Source organism: Xenopus tropicalis, chromosome 1, assembly GCF_000004195.4.
Source record: "Xenopus tropicalis strain Nigerian chromosome 1, UCB_Xtro_10.0, whole genome shotgun sequence".
Lineage (NCBI taxonomy): Eukaryota > Metazoa > Chordata > Amphibia > Anura > Pipidae > Xenopus > Xenopus tropicalis.
In genome coordinates, this window is record NC_030677.2 from 113,500,784 (window position 1) to 113,522,908 (window position 22,125).

The 22,125-nt window shown below is 38.3% G+C and overlaps 1 protein-coding gene across 3 annotated transcripts in view; it reads left to right on the forward strand.

The window, feature by feature from the left end:
* The window catches only part of gtpbp3 (GTP binding protein 3, mitochondrial), a 49,488-nt gene that overhangs the window by 15,414 nt on the left and 11,949 nt on the right, over positions 1 to 22,125 (forward strand). For 2 of the 3 annotated variants that reach the window (XM_004911019.4, XM_002936329.5), the window contains exons 3-7: positions 7,735 to 7,970; positions 17,118 to 17,204; positions 17,615 to 17,817; positions 18,729 to 18,801; positions 20,309 to 20,452. In XM_004911019.4, the coding sequence (XP_004911076.1) occupies positions 7,735 to 7,970; positions 17,118 to 17,204; positions 17,615 to 17,817; positions 18,729 to 18,801; positions 20,309 to 20,452 (743 nt within the window). The remainder of the gene's footprint in view (positions 1 to 7,734; positions 7,971 to 17,117; positions 17,205 to 17,614; positions 17,818 to 18,728; positions 18,802 to 20,308; positions 20,453 to 22,125) is intronic. The other variant, XM_031890272.1, reaches the window with a different exon arrangement.

The window sequence follows — 22,125 nt, forward strand, 5'->3', positions numbered from 1 at the left end:
ATAGAGATTGCATATGTGGGAGTAGTTCCTTGGTAAATTTTTTATAGTATAGCATAGAGAATCCGTCGGGGCCTGGGGCTTCTTTGGGCTTTAAGTTTTTAATGACTGTTGCAATTTCTTCACCTGTGATTTCTGTTTGTAGTTTTTGGGAGTCTGCTGGGGAGATTTTGGGTAGTCTGCAGTTTTCTAAATATTCTTTCAGTATCGTTAATGCTATTGGGATTGGAGGTGTTTTATTTCTGTTGTATAGAGTCGCATAGTACTGCGCGAATTGGTTCAATATTTCTTTGGGTTTGTAGGTTGTTGTACCTGTAGGTGTTTTAAATTCTTGAATCATTTGGGAATGATTTTTATTTGTCAGTAGTTTTGCTAATAGGGTGTCTGCTTTATTTCCTTTTTCGTAGAAAAGTCTATTACTATTTTTCTGCTTTTTCTATTAGGATTTGTTTGAGTTCCCCTTTTTTGTTTATTAAGGAAGTTAGGGTGTTTGAATCGTGATTGAGTTTATGTGATGTCTCTAGTGATAAGATCTCAGCTGTTAAGTTCTTGATTTTGGTGAGTTGTTGCTTGCGGATGTGTGTAGCGTGTTTAATTAATATGCCTTTTATGACTGGTTTGTGGGCCGCCCATACTATTTCCTCTGATACCTCTCCGTTTAGGTTATCTGAGAAGTATTGGGGGATGCTTTGAGTCACTTCCTGGATCACTGGGTTGAAATTTAGCAGCCATTCGTTCAGTTGCCATTCACCTCTGGGTCTGATGGTATGTAGCGTGAAGGCAGACAGCATTATTTCGTGGTCCGACCAGGAGCATGGAATAATTTTAGTGTCGGACAGGAGTTCTATTAAGGAAGGAAGGGGAAGGGGTGGTAATATTGGTGTGGTCATTGATGGTGAATAGACATAGGAAAAGTATCAGAGTATATGGGGGGGAAGAGTAAACAATATAACTTTGATAGTAACAATCAAACAATAACAAATATATTACTCCCTCTAATGTCAGTTCGTCGAAAGGTGAGTCAATAGTGGTATATAGTGTCACTATTGTGTGACCAATGTTATACCTTGTTCAGGGGGGAGATGGTATCTCGGAGACTTTCCGGACAAGTGGAGGCCAAGCACCGTTGGTATATCCGGGGATTAGGCATTGTTTTTTGCTGTTGCTGGTTCAGGTTTCCTCTCTGCGGTTTCTTGGCGGTTTCAGGCGACTTGAGCTTGGTTCCGCTGGTAGGTCGGTTGGGAGGTGGAGGGTGCGGAGAAGTTTTTCTCTGTCTTTTAGGTTTCGTATGGTGAGCGTGCGGTTTTGATGGGAGACTTGGAGTGAGAATGGGTAACCCCATCTGTAGGTAATCTTGTGTTGGCGGAGGAGTTCCATTAGTGGCTTGAACTCTCTATGGCGTGCCAGGGTGGACGGTGCGATGTCTGGATACAGTGCAATCTTGTGGCCTTCTACTTCCACCTCTCCTGTAGGCCTAACTTCTTCCATATTTGCCGCTTTTACTTTGCAGAAGTGCATACGTACAATCACATCCCTCGGCTTTTCCTCCGGGCTAGGCTTGGGTCTTAGGGCTCTGTGGGCTCTGTCCATTTCTAGCCTCTCTGGAGGTGCATCTGGTAGCAGTCCTTGGAACATGTCTGTTAGCAAAGGTTCAAGGTCTGTAGCTGTTTCCAGGATGCCGCGTAGTCTGATGTTATTTCTACGGGACCGGTTTTCAGCGTCTTCCTGGGCATATTGGATCTGTTCCATTTGTGAGTAGAGGGTCGTTATATCTTTATCTACCTGGTATGTGTAGTCGGTAATGTCATCCAGGCGTTTCTCAAGGTCTCCGACTCTCGCTCCCAGTGAGGTGATTTCTGTAGTTAGCTCTTTAGTGGTTTTTGTGTGTTCAGCTTTTACCATTTTCTCGATATTGGAAAATAGCAGCTGGAGATCGTGCTTTGTAATAGGGTCAGCCTCTTCACCGTCTATTTGTTCCCTGGGTTGGGCGCCATCTTGGTCTTTCTGGCTGTGTTGAAATATGTGGCGGAGGTCAGCCGAGGCGGACTTTTTTGGTTTTGGTGGCATTGTCAATGTCTTTGCTTCCACCTGTGGCATTAGTGCCCCGTTTCTCGCAAAATTGCGAGTGAAGAATTTCACCATTGTATAAGGCTCTTAAACGAATGCCTAGTTTTATTCTCCTCTGTGTCTTCTATCTTATTATTTTTTCGTATACTTTTAAAGTATTAGGAAAGTCATCACAATACGATCAGATTAATTTTCATGTTTTTTTCTTGTAAATCGTAGCAAAAATAATTTTTTTGCAGTCTATATTGTTTGTTGCAATTACATTTTTGTAACTGCATTTTTTAAATATACATTTATCCACATTTAATGTACCAGGATTTTTATTTTTTTTATAATTAACAATTGCAAAAAAAAAAAGTTCTACTTAAAGGAGAAGGAAAGCCTAATAAAGTGGTAATCTCAAGCTACAGGCATGCCTTCAGCTCTGTCAATAGTATCCTTAAGTCTCCCTATATTTTGCCAGTTTAGATGATCAGAAGCCTCATAGGAAGAAGAAACGCTGAGTTCTGTAAACAAAATTCCCATAATGCCTCACTCCTGCACCAAGACTAAGACCCCTTTACATGCGCAGTTTGTAAGGCTATGAGGAAACTTCCTGCTGATTGGCTCAGATCCACATTCCTAAGGGGGGGGGGAGTTCTTAGCATGCTTGAGGGAGGTGGGAGCAGGAGAGAGCTGCGCAGACTCTGGCACAGGAATATTACAGAGAAACGGAATTCTGTTTCTTTTGATAGAGGGCTCAGTGCAGCATTTCTGTGAGTGCTTATGGTTGTATTTACATAGACTTTACTGATAAACCTTACTTCGTTTTTACTTTGCTTCTCCTTTAAATCATGAGCATAAAGTGTAACAGAATCAATTACACATGGAGGTTAAAAGACATGTAAACCCTACTTTTTCCTACAATGTTTATCAGTTGGTCAGGTCTCCGCCACCCAAATGGCATCATTTGTACTGCATATATCCCCTTCGTTTACCAGCACTATTACATTTTCCTAAAGCAAATAGCAGCTTTCACCCAGCAGCCATTTTTCCTCTGACACATCATCACTTACATTTAAATCTGCAAACCGTATACACACACACAGACCCTTATTCAGCATAAATTTAATCAAGGATGAGGCTCAAACATACTTTGTTTGAGCACTGTAATGGTTAACCAGGGGGTTATGAGCCGAGTTTCTATGGGAATCGGCAATGCCATCTCTATATTGGCTGCTAGACTAGAGGGTGTGTTTAGTAGTCTAAAGCTTAGAGCTTAGTAGTAGTAGAGCTTAGAACATCTGAGCATGCCCAGGAGCCAACAGCCAAAGGAAATTCCTGAGGGAGGGGTCTGAGTGGGTTACAGAAGGAGAAGGAAATCTAAGTGATTAAGGAGATGTTGCAGCCTTACTATTAATCTCTGGACAACTAGAGTGGCAGGTACTAAAAGATTAAGATAAAGAGGCTGTTCACTGATTACATTTTTGTGTGTGGGTTTATATGTCCTTTAGGCTGTAAAAAAAAAAAAAAAAAAAAAAAAAAAAAAAAAAAAGCAAAACTGAAATGTAAGAGGCTTGAGGTTGTTCGCCCTCAGAAAAAAAACAAAAACAGTGTATGGAGCAAAATAGTAGTCAATTTTTGTGCGGTGCTCTATTTAGTACTTATAGGAGCACATTCATCAAAGTAAGAGTTTGAATCCCGAAATGGGTAAAATTCGGATTAGATACAATAATTTCTGATGATCGAAAATGCTTACGAAAAAATTGTAATAGTCACGATAATATTGTATTGGCTTTAATGAATCCGAAACTTTCGTACTCGGCACGACAAATACAATTTTGTTGCGCAAATTGTCGCAAGGTACGAAAAAGTCGCACAAAGTAACGAAAAAGTTACAAAATATACGCACAGTACGAAAACTTAGAAAAAATATAATTTTTTTGTATTCGGATTCAATCGTACTTTAATGAATGTGTCCCAAAGTATAATCACATGTAGAAGTCCAATGAATTATCCAAATAGCACTCACCTAATACAGCAATGTATGTAATCACAGGGCTTTCTTGCGTTTTCTTTAGGTACTTTGGCTTCCTCCAGAAATATGCCAAAAATATGCTGGCAGGTAAAACAGATTTGACCATGATGTATGTAAATATTGTAGGCATTGTTAGCTCCACGGGGGTAGAGACTGATGAAAATAATGTGTAATCTTTTTAAAACACTTTGGTATATATCTGCATTTTATAAATTCATTAGGGTTCTAGATTCAGCATATAGATAAAACCTTAATTTTTTTTATCCCTTAATATTAAGTAATTTTGGACACAATTTTTTACCTAGAATGTAAAAATTTCCCCCCATAATTTCAGTGTAATTGTAGCAATGAGGGAGAGTTTTGTGGTGGCAGTAGCGTCAAATAAGTGCACCTGAGCACCATTCTGAGAACTAACTTTTTACAAAGTGGTAGCTAGACTGCTTTAAGCATTTCAGTCCATTTTTATACAATTTTAACACAGTACAAATTTATGATGTTACATAGATGTTAAAATGTTACAAATCTTGTCTGTTACGCATCTGTAGTACCCTGGAAAATTTGACAATTGGAAATGATCTGTATTGTTTTTACTTAAGTCTTAACTTTTCATTGCAAAAATATTTGATCATTTTATTTATATGTAAAACATAAACATTATATAAACACTAGGTACGAGGTATGAGATCCGTTATCCAGAAAACTCAGAACTACAGAAAGGCCATCTCTCATAGACTCTATTTTAATCAAATAATTCACATTTTTAAAATTGATTTCCTTTTTCTCTGCTGTAGCAAAACAGTACTTTGTACTTGATCCCAACTAAGATATAATTAATCCTTATTGGAGGCAAAACGATCCTTGGTTTATTTGATGTTTAAATTATTTTTGTAAGACTAAAGGTGTGGAGATCTAAATTATGGAAAGATCCCCTTATCTGGAAATCCCCAGGTCCCAATCATTCTTGATAACTGGTCCTATACCTGTAATAGTACATTACATGGGTTAGCTGGAAGACGCATTTCTAGTACGTAAGCATTTTTTAACTAAACACACATATGATTGTTCTCAGTTTCTTTTTTGAGACCGAAGACATTTAAGTGAAAAATCTTACTTTTTAAGTAATCAAAGGATTTCCTTTCATTGACTTAGAATTATGCCTAATCTCTGACCTTCACTTCATTAACATTTCCTGAAGATTTTTTGAGAGGGTGTCATGAACTTAGTTGTTATGATTTACAATCAAAATATTTTTGTGATTTGATCAAGATTTGTTTTTTTAAGTTCTGTTTTCCCCAATGGTGACCTTTGTTAAAGCTACAGTAAATGTTGCAACAAAAATATCCTGTAATGGAACGCAGGCTATGTTATCTTACTTTGGACAGAAAAAGGGCTGTAAGTGAGGCTTGCCAAGAACACATCATTGTTGCTTAATCGGACAGCTTTACAAAAACCTTCCCCCCCAAAAAATGACTCCAAAAGGAGATAGTGAAAAATACAGATACAATTGTAAGAACCCAGCAGCTAGTTCCTCCTCTCCTGCCAAGATTTCAAATGATGCAGAAAGGGGAGAACTATTTTGCAGCTGGAATCAGAATATAACTAATATCTATTCATAGTTTTTAAGGAACAGATTACAGTGAAAGTAAAAGGGTCTCTGTGTTTTGTGGGGCTCTTTAACAAATTTTGGTTTGGAAGCCGGGGTTCCAATATACAAAAGGAAATAGATTATTATGGATAAATACTATATTGGTGACTGTTAAGCTTTAAAAATGTTTATACAATTGCTCATAGTACCTCATATACGTAATGATGATGCAACACCAAAACTCCTGGCAGTGCCAGCTATCTGGACATATAACTTTTTACTCAAACATAAAGTAATTATGTCACAAAGACAAATCAATCACCCAATGGGTGTCGCACAGTGATTGTGGAATAATGACGTATAGGGTCCCAGCATCAATAGAAGCAGCACAACACTGGGTGGAAACCCTTCATTAAAGATGAAACGTATGCTCACCTTGTGTCCATATTCTGTAAAATTGATTGAAGTACGTGGCTGAAATATGGAGCCTTCAGCTGAAATGATAGGGTTGCCTGGTGTAAATGATAGGGATTTTTGGAAACTCTGTCTTTAAAATTGCATGCCATAGTACCTGATCAATACAATAGCAAAACCCTTTTGTCAGCTTGTCATGTAATAACAAGTGAGCTTGGTGGTCTAGAGGGACCCCAGATGAAATTACTAGATTGTGAGTTCACCAGTTTTTTTTGGTATGAGTATGGGGGAGTGTCACAGGGCATATAGCAACTTTGGTAGTATAAACATTTTGATCAATTTAATCGATTCCCAAACTTTAAATTTGTTTTGAACCCATTGGATGAGGTTCTCAATATTGAGTTTATAAAATTGTGAGATTGGGAGGGCTATCTGTATTCCCAGATAGGTACATTTTGTAGCTATCTGCAGTGGACATGACAAGAGTGATTTGTCTGGTTGTTGTTAAATAGCTGGGTAAGTTCAATCAATATTTTAAGTGAGGCCCTGTCCCCATGGTACATTAATGTATCGTCAGTATAGAGTTGTATTTTCTCAGTAAGACCATTTTGCTCAAAACCCCTGATCTGAGGGTGGAGTCTGACCGCCTGGACAACGGGTTCTATCGCTAAGGCAAAGAGAAGGGGGCATCCCTGTCTTGTGTCTCTAGACAGCGAAAATGCAGAGGTATTGAGGGAATTGATACAGATTGTAACCCTTGGGTGCTTAAATAGAAGTTGGACCATGTGTATGAATTTGTTTAATGCTCCACTTTTTAAACAAAACAGAAACTGTATTTTATATATGTTATAATATAGTTAAACAATCTAGTGAATTTGTGCTTTACTCAACAGCTTTGCTTATGGTGGAAATTCTGTCATCTGAGGGCAAAATTTATTGTACAGGAGAACTTTATGTTCTCTGGATTATGAGTGAGGCTGTGTTTTTCCATGCACACAGTTATCTGTGTAAAAATGTTAATCATTCCCATATCAGGTGCTGGTTTATCAACGTCGGCAATTAAAAATCTTTCCCACCAGTGTATTTCTTAGTGTAATGACAAAAATTTTAGAATGTTGAACCAAACCTTGTCCCCCGCAACTGGAACATGTATGGGGACATAAATTATTATATAGTCTGCAATTTTATTGTATATTGACACAAGGTAGTGGGTCCTCCTGCATGCTCCATTTTGGAGTGCAAACACCTGCACCTATGGGCCCTAAGTGTGGGGCAGGGTGCAAAGGGCAAAACATTCTTTGTGCCACAGTTAAACGGCATAAATTGAGACCATAACATTCATACCCATAAATACAAAGCACCTTCTTTCTGAAATTTGTGCATGTTATGTCATTTTGAGCATTCGTTGCCAAGCAAAACTAGGGTGCCAACCAGAAATCATGTTAAATGAAGCTACAGTGACAATTCATGAAGGTGTAATGAATTGACTATTATTATTATTACTGTATTATTATAATCAAATTGGACTATTGCTGTTTCTGTTATCGGCGGATAATACTAAATATTTCATAGGAGGAAGAGTAACTACAGACACTGTAAAATATATTATATATGCTATCAGTATACAGCATCTACACTGATTTTTGTTTTGCAGTTTGTTCAAGCGAAGACACCATAGTGTTGTCAGAGATACTATATTTGCCTTATCGTCTGGTCATGGGAAATGTGGCGTGTCAGTGATCCGGACAAGTGGGCCTGCCAGTGGTGATGCTTTGCAGCTTCTTACAGGTTGGAAGCAGCTTCCTCCACCCAGAAGAGTCACTCTCACGTCCCTGCTGTGCCCTACAACTGGAGAGCTCTTAGACAGAGGACTGGTTCTATGGTTTTCAGGTGAGTGTTCTTAAGTATGTACCTGTTGAATATCTGGCTTCAGACAAATGTGCCGTAAGATAAAGCTTGCAGTGACCTATATAGAGATCAGAAAAATAATATTTAGTATATTTCCATATAATATATAGTGTATATCTATTTGTGTGTTGATAATGCCTAATAATTTTAGTTTCATCTGTATTAAGTGTGTATTATCAGTGTTATAAAACATGGATGTTAAATGTGTGAATTGCATGTTCTTTAAATGTATAAATATATAAAACCTTTTTCTGAGCACAAAACAATTTTTTCCTTTTATTTTTCCAAAATCAGTTATTAATTCTTCTATATGAGCTTATTAATTTTTCAGTGTCTGGGTGGAATTTCATTAAAAATAGACTTTAAATTCTGATTAAAAAGAGTAACATTGACAGTATGATAAATGTGACCATTTTCATGAAAGCAGGTTTTGTATAAATAAAGTATGAAAAACAGGGAATTCAAATTCAGCTGAATTTCCTTTGGCAGAAGTAAATGAATAGAGGGCTTTATTCTTTCTACAGTGTATTTACCAGGTGCACCACAAGATGGCTCCACGTGATCGCTATGGTTAGTTACAAGTTTTGTAAACTAAGTAAGACTAGTTAATTTGGGTTGAAAAAAAAATTACAAAGGTCAATTAAATTCAAGCGGTCTGTGTATCCCAGCAACACAGATTTGCACTAGGGAAAAAAAAAAAACCCTATCTCTGGTTAAGACAAACTCCCAAACATAGGCGGATTTTCAATAAGGCTTGGGAGGCTAAGCCTCCCCAATCCTGCTTTGGCACCTTAAAACCTGGCTCCATTTCTGCACTGTCCTGCAAATCTTCTCCGGGTTCTGCAGAAATCAGCTGTACTCTGATTGGATCTTCTTGTGGATTCTCCAATCAGAGCACAGCTTTCTTGACAGGCAGTAAAATTGACCAATCAAGGCGCAGATGCAGACAGGGATCGGAAGATTTTGCAAACTGGAGGCAGTGCATTGAAGACAAAAAAAAGAAGAATCTGCAGGCTGTAAACTTTACCCAAGAACCAACTTTGAACTTTTGCTGCAGTTTTAATCCCACAGGCACTATACACAGGTACTATACACAAGTACTATACTTTATATGTTCTAAAGACTGACCCACTAGCTGAAATTAAATTGTTTTTTGTCACCTGATATCTATAATATCCCTATCCCCTACCCTAACAGATGGAGGGTAAGTTAACTTTTCTCCCTGACAAAGCTCATTGTGCTTTTATATATTTGTTATGGTTTTTTGCACTTTCTATTTTTCTTTTACTTTTGTCATTGTTTTTTTCATTTCTAGTTAGTTACAGTGGAGCCAATACTGTGTTTCCGTGCCAGTGTTATAGTACCAGGGCCTGAATATCTGCCATCAGTACCCACTGCTCCTCATGGCATATAATGTGCTGGTTTTGTATATAAAGACTGCGTCTCACGGCATATAATGTGCTGGTTTTGTATATAAAGACTGCCTCTCACTGCATATAATGTGCTGGTTTTGTATATAAAGACTGCCTCTCACTGCATATAATGTGCTGGTTTTGTATATAAAGACTGCCTCTCACTGCATATAATGTGCTGGTTTTGTATATAAAGACTGCCTCTCACTGCATATAATGTGCTGGTTTTGTATATAAAGACTGCCTCTCACTGCAGATAATGTGCTGGTTTTGTATATAAAGACTGCATATAATGTGCTGGTTTTGTATATAAAGACTGCCTCTCACTGCATATAATGTGCTGGTTTTGTATATAAAGACTGAGTCTCACTGCATATAATGTGCTGGTTTTGTATATAAAGACTGCCTCTCACTGCATATAATGTGCTGGTTTTGTATATAAAGACTGCCTCTCGCTGCATATAATGTGCTGGTTTTGTATATAAAGACTGCGTCTCACTGCATATAATGTGCTGGTTTTGTATATAAAGACTGCGTCTCACTTTATATAACTTGCGTGTGATGTCAGTATCTGCTGCCTCTCTCTCTATAAAGCTAACTTAAACACATCTAAAGGGGAGGTTCACTTTTAAGTTAACTTGTAGTATGTTATAGCATGGCCTATTTCTAGCAACTTTGCAATTGGTCTTCCTAGTTCCTAATTTTTTATAGTTTTTGAATAATTTGCCTTTCGCTTCTGCCTCTTTCCAGCTTTCAAATGAGGGTCACTGACCAAAAAGTATTGCTCTGTGAAGCTACAGTTTTATTTTTCCATGCAGGCCCCTTAATTATTCATATTCCCATCTCTTGTTTAAACCACTACCTGGTAAATAAGACCCTAGCAACCAGATAGCTGCTGAACAATAAGCTAAATAACCGAAAAACCATTAAAAATAAAAGAGGACCTATTGCAACTTGTCTCAGGATATCAATGTCTACATCATATTAAAAGTTAATTTAAAGGTTAACTACCCCTTGAAGCTAAATTATCACAAACACAAATGTATAGAGAACCCCTAACAGAAGTGCACGTATGAATGCTTTTACATCCTAAGCATTTTAGGGTTAAAAAAAAAGCACCCCCACCTGCACTTTTGCACAGTATCCCTGGGAGTCAGTGGGAACAGCAAGAGGTAGTTGGGAGGTTAATTTTTTACACCAGCAGCGAATCCACTAAGTCTCACATTAACTGTAGGTCAGTCTGTGTACGGCCCATATTTAGCCTCCGCCTATGCTCCCAAGTGTTGGAATCATTAAAAATAAAGGCCCCTCTTAAAGGCATTAAGGCATGTTCCATCACTGTATCATCTGGCAGGTCATTGCACACTAACCACTTTAACAGAGAAGAAATTTCTGTTCTTCAGTTCTAAAGGGGTGGCCTCTTGTTCTTTGGCTTTTGATAAAGATCTTCTGCTTTTTCTCTCTTGTCCATTAACTTATAAAAGACTTTTATAATAATGGTTATGCACAAATAAAGAAAAACTGTACAGCAGTGCTGTACAACTGGCGGCCCACGACCCCCCTCTGTGTGGCCCCCGCCTGTCTGGCTGCTTTGATGGCTTACCTTTGTGTAAGCTTTAAATGGTATCAGTGCTGTGATTAACTGGCCCCCTGCATTGCTCACACCTCAGATTCAGGCTGTTATTTCCCTGTATTGTTTAAACATGTAATCCCCTGTGTTGTTCACACCTTTTAATTCCCACATTGTTTACCCCCTGCAGTGTTCACACCCCAGGCTCAGGCTGTAATCACCCCCATTGTTCACTTGTTCACACCTTAGACATTGTAGGTATTGCCTGGACTATGCTGCCTGTGTGTATGGCACACACAGGGAGCATAGGGTAGGCAGATTATGGCACATAGACAGCATAGGGCAGGGAAGGTATGGAACAAACAGGTAGGGCAGGCAGAGTATGGCACACACAGGCAGCATAGGGCAGGCAGAGTATGGCACACACAGGCAGCATAGGGCAGGCAGAGTATGGCACACACAGGCAGCATAGGCCAGGCAGAGTATGGCACACACAGGAAGCATAGGTCAGGCAGAATATAGCACACACAGGCTGGGTAGGACAGGCAGAGTATGACACAAACAGGCAGCATAGTGCAGGCAGAGTATGACACACACAGGCAGGGTAGGGCAGGCAGAGTATGGCACACACAGGCAGCATAGGACAGGCAGAGTATGGCACACACAGGCAGCATAGGACAGGCAGAGTATGGCACAATAGGCAGGGTAGGGCAGGCAGAGTATGGCACAAACCGGCAGCATAGGACAGGCAGAGTATGGTCACACAGGCAGCATAGGGCAGGCAGAGTGCGGCCTGTGTGTGCCATACTCTGCCTGCCCTATGCTGCCTGTGGGAGGTGAACCTGGCAGGGGTTTGTTGTGGGTTTGTTAGCAGTTGGAAATAGCCATTAAATGGTCCCTAAGGTGTGTAATTATGTGCTGGGGGTTTCTGTACTATCCACAAAGGAGGAGGAGGCATATGGATTTAAGGGTATATCTTTATATGACATAATATAATTCTTTCACATATGAATGACGGTTGATATCCCTGCAGTAAGGACCAAGCATTTGGGATTTTGCTGTGCTACCACCATTGTGATAAAATGGGTGTGGTTTAAAGTGGGTGTGGTTTAAAAAAGGGGAGTGGTCAAAATGGCTTCCATTAGCGGCCCTCCACCATGTATGCTAGAGAAATTCCTGCCCTCGGCACCGCAGAAGTTGGACAGCACTGCTGTACAGGATAACTGTGGCAGATGTCATGCTTCTTCATTTAGATATGCCATCGTCAGATTTATGCTTTGTTGGAGAGTTGGCAGCTGTTGTGCAAGATCAATTTCTATAGGTTTTATATAATCTCCTTTATGTTAAGAAGGCATTATCAGTAACTGGAATCTGACAGCTGTCAAGCAGTACTCTTCTGAAACAACTAGTTATTGACTACATTTCTTAAAGGCTGTTCAGAAAAATGTTCAATATTCAGTGATCTATTAATAAAAAAAATAGAGCATTTAAACAAAACCAGAAAGTAGATATTATGAGTTACAAATAATGAAACTTTGCCCATGTTCCCTCATAAACCCAAAATGCTAATAAGATTTCAAAGATGGGTATGGAACCTGTTATCCAGAATGCTTGGGACCTGGGGATTTCCCATTAAAGGTTAAAAATCACTTGGGGGTGACAAATGTTTACAGAAAGTGATCAGAATAGTAGAACAGCTAGGGAGTTGGGATAATGTCTCCTTATGGGTGTCACATGCTTGGTGATTTTGTTTAGTAGCCATAAACCATGTGACCCCCACTTGCTATAAGGACCCAACAAGTTTTAAACTTTAAAAATGTTTTTTTGCTAACATCTAACTTCTATTTCCTGAATCTTTTCTGTAAGTTTTCTTGTTCATTCTGTGTGTATTTTGTAAATATGTGCCAATAATGCGTGTGTTATAATATATAATCTATTAACGAGCAGACTTATGTTTGGCTTCCTTCTTTTAATTATCTTAATGTATTCTAAATCCCTACTACACTATTTTTTTGTAGTTATAAAGTATATAGTATATAGTCTGATAAATACACGAACTCTAGTTATAAAACCTTGCTGGTTTCCAGCAACAATAATTTTGGCTCTGAAAACAAATAAAAGCTTAAATATTTGTTTGCATTCACCAAATTCTAACATAGAACAACACTATAGGCTTCATTTACAAAGCACTGTTCGGGAAACAAAGTGACAAAAATGAATGCAAACTGCACTTTCAAGAATACTGCAGGTCTTTGTGCTGCATAAAGAAATCAGTGTGTACACAAATGGTGAGGAGGAGGGCTGAATTGGAGTTTTCTTAACTGGCATTTTTACCAAATCTAAACAGACCGCCTCACCTATTGTTGCCAACACTGCAAAAGAATGGGCTTAAAATATAATGATGAGAGGACAGATCAAATCGGTAGTTAAAAATATGAAGAGGAAATGAATGTTAAAATACCAGAGGGACTGTTTAAATACTGTGAGGAAGAGAGAGGTTTTTTTACCCCTCCTCTCTTTTATGGCTTTGAGTACTTTTCTTCCCCTCATTGTGTTTGTACTGTTCTGCTGAAAAGGACTCCAAAAATAGAAATATAATGTAAAACTCAGCACAATATTTTAGACTAGTGGGTCATCATCTTTAATAAAAAAAATGTGTTCCTTTTTTAAGGTAACTTTTCTTACCCTAACTAATAAAATGGCAGTATTATAGTGGTTTTACAAAGATAAGAATGATTTAAGTCATTTGTTGATTTTTGTTAAATGCAATGGTGCTGGGGTGGTTTTGTCTTTATTATAATAAAATAAAAGCTGTAATACTGCTTATGTAAACTATTTCAAGCAAAATTCAGATAGTATTGTCTCTGACCACTTACTATTGTAAACACTTAAATAAAAATGCCTATGTTTTTGAATACTATTTGTGCCTATGCACCATTCCCATTGACTGTGACAATAAGCAACCCATGATCTTTTGTGTATGATACTGTTGTTATACAACCTCTGCCATTAAATAAATATTATTTTGATTTTTATGTCACATACTATTAATTTGTTTCCAAATTACAGCACAGAAGTAGAATTAAATATTAACTATGGTTATGGTTATACTATGGTATTTTTTACTCAAGGTAAAAAGTAAATATTTTTAGTGAAAAGTAAGAATTTTTTTCAGAGAAGTATTCAAAATTTTTATTCCACTGCAACATAATGTGGACCTGTGGAACCAACAAGTGTTGTAGAATCATTTAATTTCTAAGCCAAACTTGCCATCATTGTGATGATCTCAGCAACAAGGAGACATTTTTCTTTCCTGACATATTGATAGTCTTGTCTTCAATTCACCAGATACTTTTGAAGTATATGTCAGACTATGCTCATTCAGTTGTGAAATAAGCTGAGTTTAACAGATGGAAGGTATGATACAATACAGATGTTTTAGCTGATTTATGTTATCGTTTGAATTTGCCAAGAAACTATATATGTTTCTTTAGCCATCTTTTGTTTTCCTGCTGTAATGACAGGCAGTTATATACAAGATATCTGGATTTTACTTATCAAAACCAGCTGTGTCCAGAAAAAAGAAAAACTCTGCCGTAAATTATTGGTTTAGTATTATAGAGGTGCTTCATAGTTGTAGTTTGCAATTGCCAGTTGACTGCAAGTGTGACCTACCTGATGTAATAATCACATATATAATATATGCATATGTGTATGTAAGCAAGTCACATTTCATTGTGGTATGTGTTCTTAATCTGTTTTTTTGCTAAAGCATCCCACATCATAGAATTCTGCAGTGGTTTGCATATTTACATTTTGCTTTTGTAGGAACTAAAGTCTGTCTTCCCTGTAATAGGCTATCAATTGCTAAAAAGCTGCATACTCAGCATTTCTGGAGATATTATTGCTCTGTTGCATCTCCCTCCCTTCTCTTAAGCTGGTTATAACTGATACCTTTCTGCTGCTATTGTACCAGAGAGAAGAAAATACATTTACTGTAAATACATTTACTTCATATATTTATTTCATATAACCAAATTTGTTTGTGACACTGCCTTGACAAATATTCTTCTGCAAGTCAGGTAAGCAGTTGTGTATAGTGTACCTGGTACCTGGCGTACCATGGTGTGATTTCCATTGTCCAACCCTGGTCTGACAATTGGGTAATGTTCAATTACAGCTCTGTCAGTGGCATAACTAGATGTTACTGGGCAAATTCAATTTATGGCCCTGAAAACATTAGAAAATTGAACTGTTCTACCAAGATATATTGAAATTGCTAATTTATTTAGGGCTCTTGTAGCCCCCATACAATCCAGCCCCCCCCCCCCCCCCCCCCTTGCAACTGCAGGTTTTGCTTCCTCTATAGTTACACCCCTGAGCTCTGTTGTGCATACATATATTCCCGTGTTTCTTTATGTGCAATTTGACAAAACAAGCCAGAAGCAGGGGAACATACAACTGAATGGACACTGCAAAATATTGGTTTTATCCAATAAAACCAAAGAAATAGTACAAATGTAGCTCCAAAAAAATGTGTTTAAATTCAGCATCACATGAAAATGTCTTGCTGAGTCTGCATTGGATGTACCAAAACTTGCTGACAGTAGATAAAAGGAACTTCATTCATATTCTTCATTGTGTGGATGCTAATTGAGTTTACCATTCTGCAGCACAGGAAGACGTAAATTGCTTTCCTAAGACACGCTCCAAAGTAGTCTTAACAAGTCATAAATATATTTTACATCTCCAGATGTCTTGTAGTACAATTTATTTGTGGTTCACTGAAACCACTTCAGAGTGTGCATCTGTCATTCCATATAAGGTGGTTACTTGCTTCTGGCTGCAAAGGCATGCGCCCTGCACCTTAGCATTCTCAGTCTGGAGCAATTTGTAATACATGCCAGTTCCATCAATGAAAAATGTGTAGGTCAGCCCAGCTTCTGAGCCATTGTTTGATGCAGGCTAACCAGCTTACCTGTGAATGCTAAATTGCACTTAATGTAGATTTTCATTTTTGTATTCTATGTATTCTCATGTCATTTAACAATGATAACACTTTCAAGAATCTTTTAACCTTTAACCACCAAACACTGCCTCTCGTGTTCATAATGGACCGCCCTAGGCCCCTACTTTTGTCAGTAAATACCCTTCATTTTTCTTCACTCTTATAAATTGTCGGCATCAGCCAGGGAAGTGAGCAATAGTGGTTCCGTGGCATGCCCCGTCCAATATAAATATACCAGGGTGCACCTAGTAAAGGTGTGTCACAAGGCTACAGCTCACCTGAAACCCTTGCTGAAATGCAATGTGTTGAGGTGGATGATTTGGTGTGATAGCAAACTCGGAGATTTTTTTCATAGACCTAGACTTCAAGGACACCTAAGCATTACTAGATCTATGTGCTGCCTGGCCTATAAATTGTGTGTATGTTCATGACAACTACTTTAGCTACTTGGAAACAAGGTCAGTTTTGCCATGTTAATCAGCCATTGCACAGCAAGGATTTACGTGAGAATTCTCATGAAATCCTCAGTAAAAGTAATGCAGTTTCTTAACTTTTGAGATACTGAAGAAGGTATTAGGTCCTGCATGCTTTCTGTATGGATGACATAATGCTGCCCTGGAATTTCTCGGAGACTGGAATTTAAAATGGCAACCGTTTTGGTAGACCTACAGTAATACAGATAGGCTTGGTTTTTCTGATCTAGTGTGCCAAAAATAGTATCAAATTTCTTGTTCAGCTGTTTTCAGCTTTTGTTCCCTTTTATCTTTGTGCTTCTAGCCTACTTTGGTGTGTTTTCATGCTCTTTGTATCTACTTTAGGGAGAACCCTTTAATACTTCTTTTTAGGGACAAGTTGAAAACTGGGGATTTAAAGTTACCAGCTCATTGCTAAATCTTCTCTAATTATTATATAGGAACCACTTTCACTGTAACCATAAAATATTTCTTAACTTTATATAAACTATATAACGTTAATATATATTTATTTATATAAACTTGCAGGATTCTTAAACTTCTTAAACTTGTCATTCCCTCTATTTATTATTTTGGAAATTGTTTCTCTTGGCAAATCACAGACTAATTATTACCTATGCTGACCCCGCATACTCTCTGAGATGACAGAAGTGATTTTTTTTGTAGGCCCTAAAAGTTTTACGGGAGAGGATTGTTGTGAATACCATGTGCATGGAGGTCCAGCTGTAGTCATGGGAGTGTTGCAGGCACTTGGTAAGTTGTTCTCTTTAACCATCTGCAAATTAGATTTTAATTTTCTTAGGAATGAAATGCCTTTGTGCCCTTGCACTCCATAGGATACATTTTATGAAATATTAATATAATTTATTACCAGGACATTTAATAAAAAAATGTATTGAAGCCTATATTGTAGAAGAGGTGGGAACCTTTGGGTTCAATTACTAATGTTTCCTAATTGCAGCCAAACCTTTTTTTTTCTTTCAATAGTTTTTATTTGCTTTTTAACTTTTACAGAGCGGATATCAAGGTAAAGCATTTTCATAATAAATGACATATCCTGAGAGAATGGAAAAAAAGAGAGAAGGAAGAAAGAAAAAGATCCCATTTTAATAAACAATGGCAGCCAAACCTTTTAACTTCTTTTTTTTTATTTAAATCTCTAGGTACTGTGCAAATGTTGCGTCCAGCAGAACCTGGAGAATTCACTAAACGAGCCTTTCAGAATGGAAAGTTAGATCTGACAGAAGCAGAGGGACTGGGCGACCTTATACATGCAGAGACAGAGATCCAGAGGAGGCAGGCTTTACGCCAGATGTCCGGAGAACTTGGACAGCTGTATCAAAAGTGGAGCCACAGGCTAGTTACGGTTAGATCATTAGGAGATTAGGAATCTCTTAAAGAAGTCTGTATATTCTTAACATAATTTCACCTGTCTTTACTCTGGGTATAGCTCTTTCCTTGAAATAGCTGATGTTAAAAGCAGCCTAGTGATATAGATTTATATTTATTTTATTACTTTCATTACATTCTTAGTACACTACAGCTAGTTTTTGCAACCTGTGGCTAGTGATGCTTCTGCATTTTATATGGAGATCAGTGTTCCTAGACTGAGATTCAAAATACATGCTTACATCTTTGTACACTGAGGTCTAATCAGCCTCCCCTGGCCAGGTAAAAAGTGTTGGTGCTATGATATGTTAAAAGCTATTTCCCCACTTACTTCCCTCTTCACACTATTTTGCTTAGATGCAGTTTAATTGTTTAATGTACTAATCCCATGGGCAAAACTGTTGAAAGCCTCATGGGAGCGGTTTTGCATCCAACCACGGGGCACTCATAGGATCTGTTGTGCAGTACTGTTTCCTGCGGTAGGCAGGCGGTAAATAATGGGCTACCTAGAGCCATGCTGGTGACACCCACAACATGTCTATACAGCAGAGGTTCCATGTTAATACTCACAAAGGTTTTTATCACAGTGAGTACTGTGAAGTTGTGGAATTCTCTCACTGACAGATACTGGCAGATATATTAGATAGCTTCAAGAAGGGGTTGGATGTGTTTTTAGCAATTGAGGAAATACAAGGTTATTGAAAATAGCTCTTAGTAGTGGTCTGATTCAAGAGGCTTCAAAGGGGGTTTTTGCATTCCTCCGGATCAACTAGCAGTTAGGCAGGTTTTATACAGACATAAAAGAATTAACTCAGTGGATGTTTGCCTTTTTTCAACCTTCATTACTATGTGTGTTTTAAACTAAACTTGTCCCCATGTCATTTGCAGGCACTGGCCCATGTAGAAGCATTCATAGATTTCAGTGAGGATGACAATGTCGAAGAAAACGTCTTGACTTCAGGTAACATCTTGAAAGCAGTCACCATAAGAAAAAAAAAAATAATAGTTTCACTTTATATTGCAGATACAGCTGAATCTTGTTGGTGTGGATGCTCCACATTAAATTATAATTTAGAAATACCACAATTACTGAATTTTGTATTCTTCCACCTAATTGAAGGGGCACAAAAAATCCACAGCTTAATGTTAGAAGATACAGTTTCCCCTTTTGTCATGGAAAATCATGCAATGTAACATCAGACAAAAAATACTTTCTATATGGCATGATTTCTCTTTTTCATTTTATTAGTATGCCATCTAGTGGATCAGAATAACAAAGTACCAACATATAGTGTGAATTGTGAAGCAAGAGCTTGCAATAATTGCTTGAAACGCATGAGTTAGTAATGTGAATGTGGCCATATATGGGCAGATTTAAGCTGCCGTTTCGGCACCTTCAGACTAATTCAGCAGTTCATCTGCCAGTGTATGGGGCCCTTTGATGGGCTTACTCGACCAATGTCGATCGGGCAGGTTTGATTTTCTGGCAGTTCGAGGACTGGTTTGGCACATCCTGTTGCCAAACAAGCTGATTTTATAATGCATTTCCAGCTTTACTTTCATTACATGTAGATTTCTATGCTGTGTAGTAGTAGTAGAACTTTCCTTATTGTAAATATTTGCAACACTACTCATTGGGCAGTATGGTTGTACAGTGGTTTGCATTGCTACCTTGTAACACTAGGGTCCTGTGCTAGATTCCAGCCACTGCACTGGAATTTTCTGCCTTAAAGTGCTCCAAAAATATACAGGCAGGAAAACTGGTTAATTGGCTCCTGAGAAAATTGACTAGTGTGTGTGTGATAGGGACTTAGATTGTAAGCTAAGTTTGGGCTAAGACTGAGTGCTATATAACTTCACAAAAATGTCAGCATTACAACTCCAATTGTTGCATTTGAAACTAATAGTTTCAGCTTTGGTTGCGAGAGAGGGAGCATGTGGATAGTGTTAGTTCTTTGGTATAATTTACGCATGCACTTCGCTGCTTGCAGCTCTTACAGAAATAAATTACACAGAAGAACTAACACTGAGGTAACGATGTCCACACGCTCCCTCTCTCGCAACCTAAGCTGAAGGAATATAGACAGAGAACTATTAAAAGGTAGGCTAAAAATCTTCTGTACAGGGGAACAATTGATTTCTGTTTTTGGCAGGAGTTGGGCTAGGAGGAGATATGGAGCGTCGCTTGTTGAATTGTGCAGAGCGAATATCGCTCCGGTTGCCTTATTTGAAAAAATGGAAGCAGAGTTTTTAGGGGTATATTTTCTCTTTAAGCAAATGCAGCAAAGCACTATTTAGCACATGTGTTTGTAAATAAGCATTTGGTTCCTTTATACCACTTCACTAAGATTATAGAAGAAACATCTATTTCAGCTAACAATTACATAACAATATTGCTACTCTGTAATAAGAGGGTGAGTTGTGGGAATGTGGTATGTTCTCAAGCATTTTTATTTTTTCATTGGCAGTGGACTCAGAGGTAAAAAATCTTCAGGAAGAGTTGGAGGACCATCTTAAAGACAGTCGACGAGGGGAGAGGTTGAGAGATGGGCTTCATTTGGTTTTAGCTGGAGCCACCAATGCTGGGAAAAGCAGCCTGCTTAATTTGACTAGTACGTTTCTCTGTTTTATTGTGTAGTAATAATAATATTAAAAGTGGTGGCCTGATTTTAACAAGGAATATACCATAAGCACCAATGGTTTAATTGAAAAATACCTGTAAAATGTATAGCCGCAAAAAGCATTAATTTTCTGAATGATTAACTCTACTTATATTTCAGGAAATGTTCTCGTTATATAATTTTTCAGTATCTAGACCAGGGATCCCCAACCTTTTTTACTCTTGAACCACATTCAGATGTTAAAAGTGTTGGTGAGCCACACAAGCATAAAAAAGTTCTTTGGGGATGTCAAATAAGGGCTGTGATGGGCTATTTGGTGTTTTGGTATTATGTGTTTCTGTGCTTTCAAAATTTTCCTACAAGCCACAAATTAAAAATGGGCACCTACTTTGAGGCCATTGGGAGCAACATTAAAGGGGTGGTGAGCAACATGTTGCTCGAAAGCCACTGGTTTGGAATTACTGCTCTAGACTGACCACTGGTTAGGGGCGTAACTACAGGGCAAGTAGCTGTAAGAGGGCCCAGGTTAGAGAGCCCAGTTAGGGCCATAATTAAAGGGGTTGTTCACCTTGAAAGACCAAATCTTGTTAAACCACCAACAATGCTCTCAGCGTGTCAGAAAATCCATAATTACTTTTTATGAGATGGCAATGGCCTATTTTGTGCCTGGCACACTATAACAGAATTTCTTATATGCTTACATCATCACTTTTGCTACTGGACAAATTAATTGGTTGTTTGTACACTCTAACAAGTTCCATAAATTGAAAGGTTTTGATTAATTTCTTCCTTGCAATGTCATAGGCAAAAGGTTATATTAGATTTTCAGCACAGGAATCAATGTCAGACAGTTAGGAGACACAGCCAATAGGAGTTAATCCTGCTGCCAGTAACGTGTGTCGCATGATAGAAAGAAGTAAAAAAGCAACTGTAGTGTTTATAGGGGTCACTGAATCCCCCCAGCACAGGGTCTGTGCAGAACTGAAGGATCAGCAGAGGGATGATTCTAACGTGAATATCTCTTTATCTGCACATTTTTTGTTAAATATGTATATGGAAAAGATTTGCAAATGTTGTACAAAGAAAGGTGAACAACCCTTTTAATGAGCAAATTCAGTATATCTTTGTATAAGTGAACTTACCAATGTTTTGGGGGTCCTAAATTGAATCTGCTGTGGGCCTGGTAACATAGTTACATCACTGCCACAGGTGCTAAACCATGCTTTCTTGCTGATAATGTTCATAAGTTCTTGTAGCAGGGTCAGAAATAGGGGTAGGCATGCCTTGGGCGCAACAATCAGGTAGGAGCTAGGACCCTAGAAATGTACCTCTCCTGCCTTCCTATCATCAGGCCTGCATGTTGGTATTGTTGGTTTTGTACTGGTTGGCATCTGTAAGTTTTGAATTGTGCAAGTTTCCGTGGGAGTGGAATACGTGGTGTGGGACGGGCGGATGTCAGCTTGCCTTGGGCACCCTCAACTGATGGCCTGCACTGCACTGCTTCATTACATCTACATTATGCTCTACAGCCTTAGCATTGCTACTTAACCTTTATAATGCTTGCCTTGCAACTTTATTTTCAGGGGTATAGGATTGTTTTGACACCAATATGGATTAATGCAGCTTAGTTTGCATCAAGTACAAGGTACTGTCTTATTATTGCA